The sequence below is a fragment of the Corvus moneduloides genome, chromosome 14, assembly GCF_009650955.1.
Source record: "Corvus moneduloides isolate bCorMon1 chromosome 14, bCorMon1.pri, whole genome shotgun sequence".
In the NCBI taxonomy this organism is placed as follows: Eukaryota; Metazoa; Chordata; class Aves; order Passeriformes; family Corvidae; genus Corvus; species Corvus moneduloides.
In genome coordinates this window covers 10687757-10703498 of record NC_045489.1, presented here as the reverse complement: position 1 = coordinate 10703498, position 15742 = coordinate 10687757, and the positions used below count along the sequence as shown (strand labels likewise).

Sequence of the window (15742 nt, the reverse complement as noted above, 5' to 3'; positions counted from 1 at the left end):
GCAATTCAGCCATAACCAAGAACTGCAACATTACCTCCCCATCAACAATGCCCGTCTCTTTCCTGTCAGTTAACATGGATTACACAATAGGAAAACAACTGCGTTAAGTCCTCTTTACTATGTGACCACACACAGTACAACACACACCTTCCCAGGAAGCATCAAGCGAGTGTTCATCACATGATGCCTGCACTTGCTGGGACTGAGATACCACTGGAGAAGGGAGAAACCTGAGGGAAGCCTGCAGGTAAGGTCAGGTGTCCTCCACATCACCCACAGCTCACTCACTCACAGGCCACAAGCTAAGCAGCATTTCACCAAACCTTTACAGCAACTCCAAAGCCAAATTTGGAATGCAATCCCAACTAAATAAAACATGCATACCTGAGGTTTGTTGTTACTTTTTAAAATAGCCAGTAGTTTCATAAATGTTTTGTCTTTCCAAAATGTCAGTATATTCAATTTCATTATTTTGTTAATAGGAAACATTGAAATTTCAGCTACAAATATTACCAATCTAAACCACTGCAGAGATATCCATTATACAGCAACAGGCACCATTTGAGACCTTTTCCAAAACGCAAGCAGAAGTCATCAGCTTGTTCTATCAACCCTTGAACAATGGGAACAGATGCAAAAATACTTTCCTCTCTAGAGCTACACAGAAACAGTAACAAAAAACTGCTGTAGAAAACAAACTGATTTCTAGTGTCACACGTATTCCCTCACTCTAATATAATAACTAATCTTTACTGAAATAAAGCATAGAAAACTAAAATGCATAAAAGGTTGTGTAAGGGCAGGACTAATAAGCCATTAAATTCAGAGCCATAAGGAAATAAACCACTCACCTACCTACCAAAAAAGAAAAAATTCACAAAAAACCCCAAAACCAACCAACACATGTTCTCAGATACTTTTTTGGGTAGGTATTGTGATCAGCTTCTCAATCACAGATCACAAACTACCCTGCTATATATGCCAGTCTTCTTACATCTACTCCCTCTTCTGATCATATTCTTTTACAAAAATAAGCCTTCCAAAGGCAGAAATCATAGCTAGCTACACAATCAAAAAAATGTGCAGAATAGAAAACAATGAAGTATATACCTGGACAAAGCAGCTATCTGACAACTAACTTAGTTTCCCTCTGAAGCCACAATAAGTCAAGAGGTAGCTGCACACAAATATAGTCCTGTATGTCCTTCATTTCTGACTCAAACTGGCACAAAGAAATTTAAATACAGACTAGTGCTGTGCTCCTCCATGCAAATCTGTAGCCAGTACAGGCTAGGAAAAGCCAACTGCCACATGAAAGGCAAAGTGGTACCCTGGGGGATCAAATTTTCCCACATTCCTATCTCCAAAATTGGGTGCCAGATATCAGACAATGTTTGTGAAAGAAATGTTTCTCTTTCCCTTCTTCCTACCCAAGATTTTGTAGATCTAGGAGACTTAAACAGTGGAACACTTGGAAATAAACTGTTTGAGTATTCTGTGAAATAATGGAATGGCATAACCCATCAAATCTAGCATTCTGGCCTAGTCTCAGTGATCTCACCCATCAAACTGACAGGATCAAGAAAAAAAGAACACAGTTTATGTGTTGATACCTGAGCAGTGAAACATCTTTCTTGAGACAGAAGCCAGTCAGATAACAGCCCCTCAAGCTTCCCAACTTTAACAAACCAGCACCAGCCCTACAACTGCCTGTGATGATCTAAATGAGGGTCACCTTCAGAGATTTCCCTGACTTTGTATTTATTCTCATTTAAAAAAAAAAAAAAATCCAACTTTACCAGTTTATGAATTTCAAGATGAGAATACTAAAGGAAAATAAATTCTAGTTTAAACAACATACAATTAAAACTACAATTTTAACCTTGTACTCTCAAAATGAGTCTTTGCTTTAGCACTCTTAAGTAATACGTGACCTTGTCGAAAGTCACATCAGATTCCAAGGCTTACCCTTAAACCACAAAGACGCAGAACTTTTTTTTTGAAAGCAGATTTTTTTTCTAATATAAAAAGCCAACTGAAGTCACTGTACTAACCTTCAAACACGAAACCTGTTCACTGAATGGAAGAGCTTAACTGGTTTACTCTTCAAAGCAGTCTTTTAAACTGAACAAACGCTCGCCCAAGAGCTCCAGTTCTGCAGATGTGACACTGCCAAGGCGACCGAAAGCGCTCCCTGCCACTTGCCCGCGCCCCATCCATCCCGCTCAGGGCTCCCCCGCCCGCGCAGCCGCGGCCCCGCCGCCGGGGCGCCCCCTGGGGACCGGGGGCGGCCGCTGCACGCGCCGCCCGCAGCCAAGCGCCGCCGCCGGGAGCTCGGCACGCCCCGCGCCCCGTCCCGCCGGGAAGGGCTCCACGCTCTTAACCAGGGCGTTTCATCTGCCTGCAGCCCTGCTCAGTTCCACCTCTGTGCGTAGTCAACAGGACAGAAGAGTCAGGAGGCAGAAGGAGGCCCAGAGCAGCCCACACCGCAGAACTGCCGGTGCCAATGACCCAGGAACTATGGGACCATGAAGAATTCCCATTTTTACTGAGCCTTTGAGTTTAAAAGGGGAGCTGGTCTAAAACGCTGGATGGTACTGAATCTAAACCACAGCTATAGGCTTCTATGTCACCATTTAAGTTTTTGTGATGCACATGAAAAAGAGCTCTTTCCATTCCTCCATATATTTGCTGTGTGCAAGCTTTTTTTCCCAACCTAAAATTCATATAAGATAAAGTTTTCAGAATATGAATGTTTAAAGTGATACCGAGAAAGAGAGCAAAGCTTTTATTTAAGAGTATTAAACTGGTATGTTGATGGCTGCTATCAATCACTTCTTTCCATGACAAAACAAATACTGAACCAGATGAAACTCTTGGAAATTCTCGCATCTCGCTGACAGAGACCAAATCGACAACATATTCCTCCTTCCAGTATGTTTTCTTAATTACACACACTGAAGAAAAAAAGGAAAAATAGAAAAAAAAACCCAAACCCACAAAATGAAAGAACACCCACCACCAAAACCCAACAGTACCATTTTGGAAATTCACACCTACAATATTCTCCTAAGTTTTCGAATTAGTCAGAGAAGAAATGGCCACTGTAGGCAGAGATCACACTGAGTTGAAAACCTTGTCTCATCTGACAAACCACAGAATTCCAGTACCACAACCAACAAGCACAAGTAACAAGCAGAAATATTTGCTTATTTTCTGGGATTCATTTGGTGTAAATAAGCAACCAAAGTATTTCAAGTTTCTGTAAAACATACAACCTGTTTTTGCTGGCACACAAGTTTCAGAAAAGCTCATCCTCCTAAAATATTTGCCTGCAGCAAAACAACTGAGACAGTAAGACCACAAATGAAAATGACAAACGAGGATTCTGGAATCATTCTAAATTTGAACCGTAAGTGACAAAGAGCAATCCTATTTTAAGAAGTTCATAAAGCTTAGATGTGCCAACATCATTTCATGACTTAACTAAGTCTAACACAGTTGCTCCCACCACCAAGAGCAGGAACTTTCAAGTGGTTTGTTGCCTGCAGCTATTTTCTACAGGAGACTGCAGTAGCATGTAATATTCAAGAGAAGCTGTCTACATTACATTTTTTTTTTATAATTCAGTTGCTGTTGGTAAATTATACTGAGACAAAATAAACCTAGAGAGTATTTAACTGACAATTCTATTTACACTCCTTCCAAGTGGAAATTGTTTCACTCCAAACATTGAAAGACTTGAACACGTAAAGTTCAAATGTGATATATTTATGGAAGTTTAGTTAGATTAACAACCAGCTAACTGAATATGCCAATTCATAATATGAAGGCTATTCAAGTAACAGAATGCATTTTTAAACTAAGTATTTTAGTAAGCTATGAACTACCAATACTTTGTCATTTCACAGACCCAATTTCTTTTAAATATATTCAAGTATCACAGAATCCTTGATTTGAATCAACTCAAATTAATTTCACTTTTCAATTACAAAATATCAAGACTTTATATCTAGAAGATGAGAGCTGTACATAAATTTTAACTGTTCTTAAATTCTTAAATACAAGTTTAACAAATCCTTACATTGCTTATTGATTCTATTCAGCATTATCTTCCTGAAACTGTAAATGCATGAAAAAGCTCCAAAAGCATAACTCTGGCCCAAGTACATAACTTGGGAGTTATCTGAAGTCTAGGAAGTATCACAGAAAAACTAAGTCTCCCCTATCCCCTAGTTCCATGCCTGTGGGTTTTTTGGTTGGTTGGTTGAATTTAAGCTTATACAACAGCCAAGCTTAAGTTTACCATAGCTAACTTAATACAAACAACAGCAACAGAAGTTCAGGGGGTTTGTGTCACAGGTTGCACAAAGCCCACCCATAGACAACACCATAAAATGTCACCGGTTTTGTCAAAAACAGCCAACATAAGCCCTGTGAGTTACAGAGCAAGATCTATTTGTCAGAGATGGGATTCAATTAATATTTTTTTCCTTTGTATAATTTCGAAGCTTTTTTTAGTCTTTGCTTAATCAGAACAGTGTGGGGATTCCAGCCCGTTCACCTCCAGGGCTTTCAGCAGCAAAAATTCATGTTTATAGTAAAAGCAAGGCAGCTCTCACACCAAGTTTCATTTAGTAACGAAACTGTTATCATGGCTATAAAAGAAAACAAACTATGTTACCCAAGGAAGAGCCCTCTACCAGATCTGTGGTACTAGTCTGTGACTGACCACCACGAAGACTGATCACAAAATTATGAGTTGACGATAACGAACAGGTAATACCAAGACGACAGAGATTAATGACTGTCAACTGCACAATCACTCGTGGTATTTATCTGCAAACCATCAACCAGCTTGCACATGGGTAAGTCTTGGGAGAGTTCAATACCAGATAAATACTCCAGAAATAATAATAAATAGATTGCTGATTTAAGGAAAAGAGACTATGAAAAACGGAAAAAGTTGTTTCGAATGGCCGAGCACTACAGACGAGAAAGAAGTAATCAATCACAAATCGAGACGGAACTGCCAAGAGTTAACAGGGAGACTTATGCTTGGAGAACACCTCGCTGTAGGAAACGCTAGGAACTCTCATTCTTGGTCATTTAAAACAGGGCTCAACAAAACTCCCAGAGAGGATAAAAGCGGCCGTGCAACGACTTCCAGGGAAGCGATCCAAAAGGCGTTTTCCTATGGTTCCCTTCCAGCAGCCTCGCGAGCCGTGCACGCGGGATGCCGAGCTAAGCCAGGGCAGCGCCGGCCGCGCTCGCCCCGAGCCGGGCGGAGGGGCCCGGCCGGGCCCGGAGGAAGCGGCCGCCTCCCGCGCGGCGGTGGCCAATGGGCGGCGGGCGCGGCCCGAGGCGCGGCGAGCAGGCCCGGCGGGGCCGCCGTGACGCACTTCGGCAACCGCCCGCCCGCCCGCCCGGACCGCGCCGGCACGGCCCCCCCGCAACCCGCGCCGGGCGGCGGCCCCGGAGCGCGCAGCGAAAACGCGGGGTCACACCGGCGGCTCAGGAGCCTCGGGAGACCGGACACGCCAGGGTGTGGCTCGGGGAGCGCACGGAAAGGGAGAGCTTTCGAGCGCGGGCGGGGCGGGGCGGGGGGGGGTAAGCAGCAGCGCTACCCAGGCTGCCAAAAGTAATTAAAAAACAAAACAAACGAAACAAACAAATAAACAAAAAAATCCCAACCAACCACGCACCCCACCTCCCCCCCTCAGTAACTAGAGCACTGGAGTCGGCAGTGATCGAAACTTTGTGTCAGCTCCTAGCGCCGCATCCCGTGGGAACATAAGAAAGGAGAGCCGAGCCTGGGCAGTAAAATAAATAAATAAAAGCAGCGGAAGAGGGGCCCGATCGCCTCCGCGCCCGCTTTCGGGGGCGAGGAGGAAAAAAAAAAAAAAAAAAATTGAGGTCGGTGGGTCCCGGATTTCCACGGGGCAGACGGATTATACAACGCCACCAGAACAGAGGAAGGCATGGAGGCAGAGCGGCCGGGAGCAGAGCGGTGCGGGCCCCCAAGGCCAGCACGCCCAGCACCAGGGATACGCTTGGGCAGGGAGAGGAATTCCCGGAAAACAGGGCCTCCCTGCCCAGCCATCTGCGGCCGCTCACTCCGCTGTCCCTCCGATCCTAACCACAGCAACAACTACATATATATATATACTTTTTTTTTTTTTTTTTAACCTGTGTAGAGAAAATAAGCGCCTAGAAAAGAGAAACACCAGGAAAGCTCTCGTTTCCTACCTGGGCAGGGTTCAGCTCAGTTCAGTGCGTGCCGAGGGGGAGGGGGCAGAGGAGCACTATCTAAAACAAAAGTGGCGCCAAAACCCCCCAGTAAGAAGCATTCTCCTTCCTCCTCCTCCTGCCCCCCTCCCCCACCGGGGCCGGCGAGAGCCCAGCGGGGTTCCAGCAACACGCGGCTCCCGGCATCGGGCGTCCCCGGCACAAGTTGGCAAGCGCCCTTTCTTTACAAAAAAAAATAAAGGAAGCCGAACGGAAACTGCCACAACTCTTCCTCTTAGCGGGCAGCCGCCGAGGAGCTCGGCCAAAGTCACTCGGAAGGGAAAAGTCGACCCACAAAGGCCTTCCCCGAGCTGGGCGCCGGGGCGGGGGGGCAGCGAAGGGGGGGGGGGGAAGGTGCAGGTCAGTCCCCACGTCCTCCCTTGGGCCGAGGGAGTTCCGCTCCCGCAAGCCCTCCTATGCACTCACAGGGAAAGGCGGCCAGAGTTGCCCCAGCTCTGGGAAGAGAGACTGAGCACAGAAAGAAACCCCGATCCCTCGGCACTTCCCTGCGCGCTCCGGGAGCGGGCTGGAAGGAAAAACTCGGCTGCTGGGCAGCGGGGAGTAGGGGGAAGGAAGCCGTGGCGAGCGCTGTCAAGGGTGCGAGTCCCCTGCCTGCGGCCTCCCCCGACATTCGACCCCGGGGGACCGGCAGCCGCCCCACCATTTTCTCTGCGCGGCCCAGCGCTCCCCCCGAGCGCAGCACGGGCCCCGACCCCATTTCCCTCGCTTGCCCACCCGAGCGGCCCGGCCCGGCTCGCCCGCACACACACCCCACGCACACAATGCCCGAGTCCTCCATCTTGCCGGCAGCCCCTGCTCGGCTCGGCAGAAGGGGGGAGGAGGAGGAGGAGGAGAAGGCGGTTCTCCATTTTAGCTCGCCGAGCGCCAGGCCCGGCCTGCCCGCGGCCGGCGCCGGGGAGGAGGAAGGGGGCCGGGGCGGGCACGGGGGCCGCTTTCGGCGCCCTCTCGCTCTCTCACTCGCGCTCCGCTCGCCTCCCCCCTCCCCGCCGCGGCGCGCCGGGAACGGGGGGTGGGGAAGCGGGGGGCTGGAGTGTTTTCGCGGCTCGGCCCCGCCGTCCTCCATCTTGGCTGCGCGCAGTCCCCGCGGCCAGCCGGCCTGGCGCCCCGCGCGGGCCCGGGCGCCGCGGGCCTCGGCCCGGCCTCTCATCGCCGCCGCGCACCGCGATTCCGCGTCCCCCCCGCCAAACTTCCAGAAGCTTCGCCGCCATTTTCTAACTTACCTTGCCCAGTGTCGGCGTAGGCAGCGAGGAGGCCCCGGCGCGCAGCTCCGCTCCCGTATCCCTGGCGCGGCTCGCCGGCTGCGCGCCCGTCCCGGCCAGTGCCGGGCTGTGGGCGCGGAGGGGGCGCGGGGCGCGGGCGGGTCGGGGTTATTTAATTTGGCGGCGGCGCTGGGGATTGTTTGGGGTGTTCGCTGCTCGGCGGCTCGCGGGCGAATGGAGGGCGCAGGCGCCACCTGGCGGCCGCCCAGCGGGGCCCGCTCTCCTGGGCGTGGGGCGACACCTGCCGGCCGCCTGCAGCAGCGCCGCGCCGAGCGGGGTAAACAAGGTGCGGCGCATGCGCGGGGCCGCGCGCGGGGCGGGAGCGCAGCTGCTGCGGGGCGGGCCCGGGATGGGATCGGGGCCGCGGCACGGCCTAAAAAGGAGCGGCCGCTCGGACACGGGGCGAGCTCGCAGGACGCGCCTGGCCGCATGCAGGCATGGGGCCCTTTGCTGTTGCAGCCTTGGAGTAATTGGGCATAATCGTCCGGCCGAGGCAAAGGTGGGCCTTACCGAAGTGAGCTGCGGAGCCAATGCCGCCGGGCCGCCCTCGCTCCCTGCGCGGTGCCCCCGGGAAGCCAAGTCGTGTGCGAGGGAGCCCGTGGCTTGGGAGATAAGTGTGCGGCTGCCCACATGGATGTAGGGTGCCTTATCTTGAGAGCTGCAGGACGCGCACAGAGGCAGTGTCTGCTGGCACCGAGGGCAGTTCGCGTGGTCGGGAGCGTTCTCCAGACATGCTTTCTGCTTCTGCCCATCGCCAAGTGTGTTCGTAGTTAGATGAGCATTCGTGGGATTCGTTTTTTCTCCCTGCATGAGGATTGTATGAACCTGAAGCTCTCCATATAAGCAGTACAGAATTCTTAAAGTAACCAGATACACAATTTGTGACACGGTTTTTTTTCACTTTATTGTGTAATGCTGAGCACATCGTTTATGCTGAATAGTTCTACGTAAGATTATATTTAGATCAGTCAGCACAGTAATAGTTTTGTCCTGGTAATTCGTCTCTAATCACCCTCATGTGTTTATCTACTTATAATTTTGGGGACAGTGTTAGCATAACTAAGCAGTCTCTAAACCGAGTTACTCTGCGCACCTGCCTAACAAAGGCAGGATACTTAAGAGAAAAGTATCCACCGGTTCCAGTCTTTTCAAAACTAAGATGAGGCGTTCCGAGGAAAAATAACACACACAATGGAAATCGTGATCAGATTAGGAGTGTTTAAAATAAAATTTAAATTAAAAAACAGCGTAATGTAAGTTGATGACACCTAGGAATTCTAGATACAATCTGTCAGTTGGTACGTGAGACAGGCTTACAAAAATAAATTCTATTTCGTAGCTTGAATTCACATTTCAGATCGTTTTGCACCTTCTGTCAAGTTTAGAGGAAACAAAAAAGAAAATAAGCAGAAAGACTGCCTTATAGGGAACACTTTCAAATAGCCTCCTGAATGCCCAGTCATACAACTATGTTCATGGTTTCAATTACAGCTACAGGTGCTGCTGCTGATCTTTAATCTGATAGTGTCTGGAAACTGTAGAAGAATTGCGTATTTTTAAAACCCCACCAAACTTAATGTAAGCCTTAAAAATTATCTGTAGTGTTATAGAACGACACTTAGGAATAAATGGAAAGGAGCTGGATCTGTTTGTGCTTCTCCCATACAAAGTCGACTTCTGACAGCTGCCAGATAGACAACTTTCCATAAAAATAAACTACAACATTTTGCCTGCACACAGAATTACAGTAATGTGTCTTCTGCTTGAGATACAACAGGGATAACTCATATTACAACTCCAAAACTTTGCAAGATTATAGCAGTTTACTGCAGGAGCTGGCAGGAGCAGAACACAAGGCAGCTCCAGTCAGCTGCGCATGAAATATGTGTACAGCACACATGTATTTTGTTCTATTCCAGAAACACTGTAGTTCACACTTGAGCTCACAGCTGAGAGGTTTAGGTAAATGTGTTTATCTAATGTGAAGAAAACGTGACATAGTTTTTAAGGTGTGGTTTTGAAGGAATGAGTGTGCAAGCACTGACAATACCATGGCAGAGAGTTCAGCCCATTTCCAAAGCTGACTCAGGCCTTGGAAGCCCAGACCCATAACACTTCTAGGTGTCCTGACTCACACGACAGAATTTGCTTTTTTCTACTTGTGACAGAACATGGAAGCACTCTAGAGACCAGACTCCAGGTGCAGCAGCACATTACAAACCCCTGGTCACAGAGCCTGCCTAAGAGGATTTCGCACTCCCCATCAATTTCCTCCCTTGCAGTTGTTTCATTCAGCTGTTAGCTCAGCCCTGTCTTAGCAAAACTTGCTTCATCAGACAAGGGGGGAGGGACATTTGTTTTCTAAGGGACTGGTTTGATTCCCACCCCCACAACCCAGATCATTTCTCTGAGCTGTTCCAGCACAACTGCAGGAGCACTTCAGTCAGCACAGCTGAAGGTGCTGAGCACTCTGGTGAGGCCAGGAAAGTTTCTGCTCTGCTCCAGTGACCAGAAGACAGGAATTTCTTGAGTCAGCTGTGCCCTGTGAGGATTCCTCACCTTTAAGGGGGCCAAACTGGCTCTCTGAAGAGCTTAACTCCTGCATTTTCCTCATGAGGAGATCATGCTTCTGGGACTGAGCCTTCCAGTTGGTACAACAGGGAAGAGGATGAAAAGCAGTTCCTCTGCTAGCACACCACTTATTTCTAAGCTACCAATTCCAGAGTGGGCTTCTACCATTGGTTCAGACTTTGGGAAAAAAATAAAGACCATCCTGAAGTTTCAGTATAGTTTTAGCACAATAGCGTCCTTTCCAATACAATGAAAAATGTAAAAGAAAAATAAGTGTTATCTAAGCATTATAAAGAAATAGAGATATTTTAAATTCTGACCTGTCTAGAAAGATTTATATCTGATAGAAAAGAAGTTCTGTGAAAAACTAGGAGAAAGTATTTTACTGAACTATGTCATCTTTCTCAAAAAAGCTACTCTTTAGGTGCTTCAAAGTCCATCATTTCTGATATTGAGCCCAATTTAGAGAGGATTTAACAAAGACTTTACAACAGGCACTGTTATTATGCTTGATCCAAAGAGAGCTTCATGATCAGTCACACAGGAAACTGAGCAAGGAGAGGGCAGATACCAATTCCGTGTCTGAATTAATGGCCAGAGGTTCACCACTAAAGAAGATCAGAATAAACTCAAGCTGCCATATGGCTGATTCATTTTTCCAGGCAGGAGATTCATGCTCATGCTACTTCCTTTTCTTTTCATGCTTCTTCCTTTTTTTTCTCCTGTGGAATAGGAACCCCCTCTGCAGTTCCGTTTCCTCATTTGTATTATTAAAAAAAACCAACAAAACAAAACAACCAATTAAAAAAAAACCAAAAACAACACCACGAAAAACCACCAACACACCACCAACCACAATCATTTATTTATTTATTTATTTATTTATTTTAAGACTTTGCTTTTGAGAATTGGAAAAAGAAACCAGAATTTGTGTATTGGATTTGTCCCAAGGTGAGGTGGTAGCTCTGATGGCCTGTATTGAATAAGGCACGGCCATACTTTTGTCTGCTGAGATGGGTACAGAGGGAAAAAGCAGTCTTCCTAGCCAAGTTTTTTTCCCCAGATTTTTGAATCTGGCTTAGTCACTCCAGGGAAATCTGCTCTAAATCCTTTTGAAGATGAGCTATTACATAATAAACAAAAATAAAGACCATTAAATGGGTTACTTTTCCATAATTTGCAGGAGAGATTGCACATCAGTAGCTCCTTAGGTCTTTCCCTGCTCTGTGAATAATTTCTTCCTTTTTCCGTTTATGTCTCCCTTGCATGCCCCTATTTCTCACCAGGTCTTTCCAGAACACCCAATTCATCTCTGAATTTTCTTTGAGCCAGTAAGTTTCTGCCTGCTCCTTCTGTGAAGGAGCACAGAATCACAGTTTGTCCCATACCACTACAAAGGAAGGAAGTTTTAACTCCCCTTCATTATTAGCTCTAAAATTGAACAGAATCCCAGTAAGTTGCAGATTCCTTCCTGCTAATTGCATTATGAGCAACAGCTTTACTCAGTCCTCTGTGCCACTTGTTACCCAAAGTCCCATGCTGATTCCCCTGTTTGGGTGAGGTGCTCTTTCTAACTCTTGTTCTTCGAAATAAAAATCCCTTAGTCAGGTTCTAAAGTTCCATCTCCAAACTGTGTAAAGGCCACACCAGTTTTTGGTAGGAAATAATGAAAAGCCCTTCTCCTGGCTGCAGTCAGGACGAGTCGCTTTCACTTGAGGCATCACCTCACCCTAGGTACAGGAACAAGTGTTACCAATCAGGCCACCACTCTTGGATTCAGGACACAATCTGCTTCGGTTTCCAGATGTAAGGAAGTTTTGGAAGACACGGGCAAGACATGTTTGTGTCCTGTAGCTAAGTCCAGGCAGAGGGACCATGAATCATGGTCCATTTTATGAGTCAGGCACTATGACAGCCTCAGTGACAAAGTCTGAGGAGGAAGCACAGGAACCAGAGAAACATGTTTCAAACTGGGTAAGCCAGGTAAGCGGCAGGGCCCACTTAAAGGCAGCAAAAACAGTGTGAGACAGAAAAAGGGCTGGGGTGAGAAGCTTTCAAGAACTGAAATAAGGTCAAGCAGGCCAAACAGCACAACTGATGCCAAGCAAGGGAAGCAGCTTTAGCTGAGAAACAGCTAAAAATCCAGTGAAACTATATCACACTCTGGGTGTGTAGGGCACCTAACCCATCAGGAACACAAAGCAGTTCTCAGTTGGTCAGAGTTCATAGGGCTCCACCCCCCCCGAGACTCTGACATGGAGCCAGGGGTTGCCTAAAAAGGGGAGAAAGGAGGCTGGCTTGTGGTTAGGTGAAGTTAGAATAGAACTGAGACAGAAACAACATTATTCAGCTCAACCTCTGCCCAAGTTCACAGAGCAAAACAGTTATAAACAACAGAGTCAAATACTTTTGTGTTTAAGCTTGGAAGAAAATCCTCTATCAAATGTATGGGACAGCACTTCTCTATATGTGCAAGCAAACACAAGATTTGGATGATGTACCTTGATCTTTTCCCCACAAACTACTGAGGCAGGGGGTTAAAGGGGAGGTCTAGGCAATGGGGGGTTGTTAATGACAGATAAGGTCAAGGAACAGATTACTCTTTCAGATAAGCTTGTATGGTTTTCTGGGGCTGACCTACCACATTCCCAAGGTCCTATATATGTATGTCTGTCCCTAACACAGTTTCCTTTGGTTTAGATTTCACCATCAACCAACTTCAAGGTTTCTTTCAGACTGTGTTTCTCACAGGTCACTCCCCTACTGCCGGTTGTGTCTGGGGCTCAAGGCCTTTTTTGCTGCCTCAACTGTGACACAGCAGGCAGTGGAAGCAAAGCAAAGTGTCATCGTGGCATTAGCTGTGATTAAAGTTTTTTGGAAGTGGCACAATGCATAACAAGTGACATGTTGGTGGTTGCACAGGTGTTCAAAATCGTTAAGATAAAAATACTTCTTTTAGACTGTAACTTCCTTTAGTGTGATAGTAGCAGGCCTACAAAGCCTCAGTGCCAGCAGCTGTGAACAAAGTGTTTTCCCCTCCATGGCAAAGAGCACACCTGGGATGCTCACTATAAACACCGAGGACAGTGATTCTCACTCACACTCCCCCAGGGAATCCCCACGTTTCCATTCCCTGTACCTCTGGTTCCAGCTGTGGGCCCAGCAGAAGTGAAGCTTCCAACCCGGACCATCAGTCTTCCTAAAAGACACTTGCAATTGCAAATTAAGCCTTTAAGAAAGCAACCGTTGACAAAGTTATAGAAGTCCTAAATTGTGATGCAGATGCCAAATTGTTATTTTTGGTACATCTATTTTGCAAAACACCCATTTGAAGCAACAGTTACTTTTCTAGTGGCTTGTACCCTGCAGACAGAGCTCCCATACTGACTCCAGTAACATCACGTGGGTCAGTTATGCATGACAGGGAGGTAAAGTCAGTCCTGGACTCAGAAACTTCTCTCTGTAACCCAAGAGTTAAAAAGAAGAGATGCCTGTGGCTTGACACCCACTTTTGAAAAGCTTGTATTCAGAAGATTAACTATTTGGCTCAGGTGATGACTCTCATCATACACTGCAAAATTAAGTTACGTAAGAGAAATTGTGTCAAGAGTTTTACAGCAAGATCTAACTACAAAATCAAAAAGACATAACATGAATAAATTTAAATGCTGTCTTGGTAATCTTTGAAGGTTCTATTAATTCACTCTCCAAAATTTGAAGGTGACCATACACATTTATACTAAACCTGGCTTTTCAGCAATTATTGTAGGTGTTTTCACAGTGGGACTCTGCAAATGTGTTTTTAATTTTTTGATAGTAAGCACAATTTTCAATGTGAGAGCAAGACTAATTCCAGTATTTCTCCAATACATTTGCAGCAATTATTACTTATCAAGCAATTTATCTCAGCCAACATAATAGCTATCCAGGCTATAAAACTGTAAATCAGTAATTACCTAAAAGCAACCAATTAGTTTTCAACCAGCTTTAAATATTATATACTCACAACATAATTAATACCATTTTGTCCCAGATTTTTCTTGGGGTTTTGTTACCCAAATCATTTGTAAATGAATATATACCATCTTCTTTCCTGTCCTAAGAAAAAGCAAGTTTTTTGGTAAGTTAGCCACAGAGCCATGTTCTCTGGGTTAACACTTGTAGTTTTACTGAAATGTTATCAGTATTGCTTAATAGGAATTCCTGGCTAAGAAAAAATTAAAGATAAAATCTGAATTTCAGCACAGGTTGTTTATCATCACATGCCATTTGCCTTCTCACAGAAAGCCACATTATAATTACAGCACATTAATTGCTGCACAGCAGCATTGGTAGAGCTCTTGAAGGGACATGACGCAGTGACATGACACAGAGGCATTTGCAAAGATGAGAAGGTACTTCCAACAACCCGAATCAGTGTGAAGCCACGGCAGGGACATGGGGGAGGAAAGATTTTCTTGATCAAGTTTTCAAGCTACTCAGTAAAACTGAATGCATGTAAACCACACAAAAAACTGGGAGAGTATTCACTAAGTTCACTATATAAACTTAGCGAGAGTGTACTAAGAGGGAGAGTATTTACTCATACTTCAGTTTCATGAGGAATTAAGGTGGATGTGGGTAGACTGGCTCTTTCCATCTGACCCTATGGAGAAGGAGACCCGCACCCTTCACGAGCCACGTTCGAGAACTGAGGCCAATCCAGCTGCTCTGCACAAGACCAACACGAAGAAGCCTCCATGGCAGCACTGGGAGCACTCTCTAGCCTTCTCTGGCATCTGGCCTTGCTGACAGGAGTCAGTCATGCACAAAGCAGAGGGTAACAAAGAACACCGTGTTAACAACTCACTGTTCAAATCCTCACTGCTGTAGAAAAACACTGCAAAAGCCAGAAAAATCTCCAGCTCCTCCTTTGGTCTATGAAGAGCTGACCTTCACACATCAGATGCTTGAACTTCCACACCTTGTAAGGTAGAGCAGACTCTCTTCCAAGTAGTTCCTGAATACCACAGCAGCAAAGGTCACTGCCTCTGGTAATGCTCCATCCTAGAGTACACCACTTCAGCTTGGTTTCACATGAACACCATATTCAAGTGCCTGTGTTAACCTCCCACCCAGTTATAATTCAATTCCAACCACCCATTGTATTTACACTTCTGTTAATTACAATAAAAACAAATAGAAAAGGTAACTTTAAAACCCATGTCTTAGATTAACAGCAACGCTTTGAAAAAGTTAACAAACTATTTGTCCTGTAGCTTCAGACTGCACATAGAGCTAACAAAAAAACCCACTGAAGAACTGTGGTCAAAACTAACCAGACAATGCTAAAATGAATATTTAAATACTCTAACTAAAGAAAAAACAACCAAAACCCAAGTAATAATTTAAGAAGGTTTTTTTGTATTATGAGGTTAAGATCAAGTCCCAAAACAAATTTTAAAAAAGTCCAGACATCTCCACTGCTGTAGAGACAGAAGCTGCTGCAATCAGCTCAGTAAGTCACTGTTGTGTTTCAGGCCCCATGTTTCAAGGCAGTGAGAAAAAGCTCCATGCATAACAAAAACATTGGCTCTTTGGGTTCTCCTTATTTTAGCCTTCTG

The 15742-nt window shown here is 46.1% G+C and overlaps 2 protein-coding genes across 6 annotated transcripts in view; one reads left to right on the top strand and one right to left on the bottom strand.

The window, feature by feature from the left end:
• Positions 1-7669, bottom strand: part of STAG2 (stromal antigen 2) — a 76461-nt gene extending 68792 nt beyond the window's left edge. For 4 of the 5 annotated variants that reach the window (XM_032123658.1, XM_032123663.1, XM_032123660.1 and 1 more), the window contains exon 1: positions 7530-7669. The gene's annotated coding sequence lies outside the window, so the exon portion shown is untranslated. Of the gene's footprint in view, positions 1-6249; positions 6483-7529 lie in introns of those variants that run through there. The other variant, XM_032123659.1, reaches the window with a different exon arrangement.
• LOC116451092 (spidroin-2-like) lies at positions 4950-8048 on the top strand. Its single transcript, XM_032124229.1, has 3 exons — positions 4950-5545; positions 6198-6339; positions 6528-8048. Exons 1-3 carry the CDS (start codon positions 4950-4952, stop codon positions 8046-8048), a joined length of 2259 nt encoding a protein of 752 aa, XP_031980120.1.
• The last annotated feature ends 7694 nt before the right edge of the window (positions 8049-15742 follow it).

Excerpts from the sequence above, each read along its gene's own strand:
- LOC116451092 (XM_032124229.1), top strand. The coding sequence starts at position 4,950 with ATGAAAAACGGAAAAAGTTGTTTCGAATGGCCGAGCACTACAGACGAG. Across the intron at positions 5,546-6,197 it reads GGGAGACCGGACACGCCAGG|AGAAAATAAGCGCCTAGAAA; the intron begins GTGTGGCTCGGG and ends TAACCTGTGTAG. Across the intron at positions 6,340-6,527 it reads AGTGGCGCCAAAACCCCCCA|CGGGCAGCCGCCGAGGAGCT; the intron begins GTAAGAAGCATT and ends TCTTCCTCTTAG.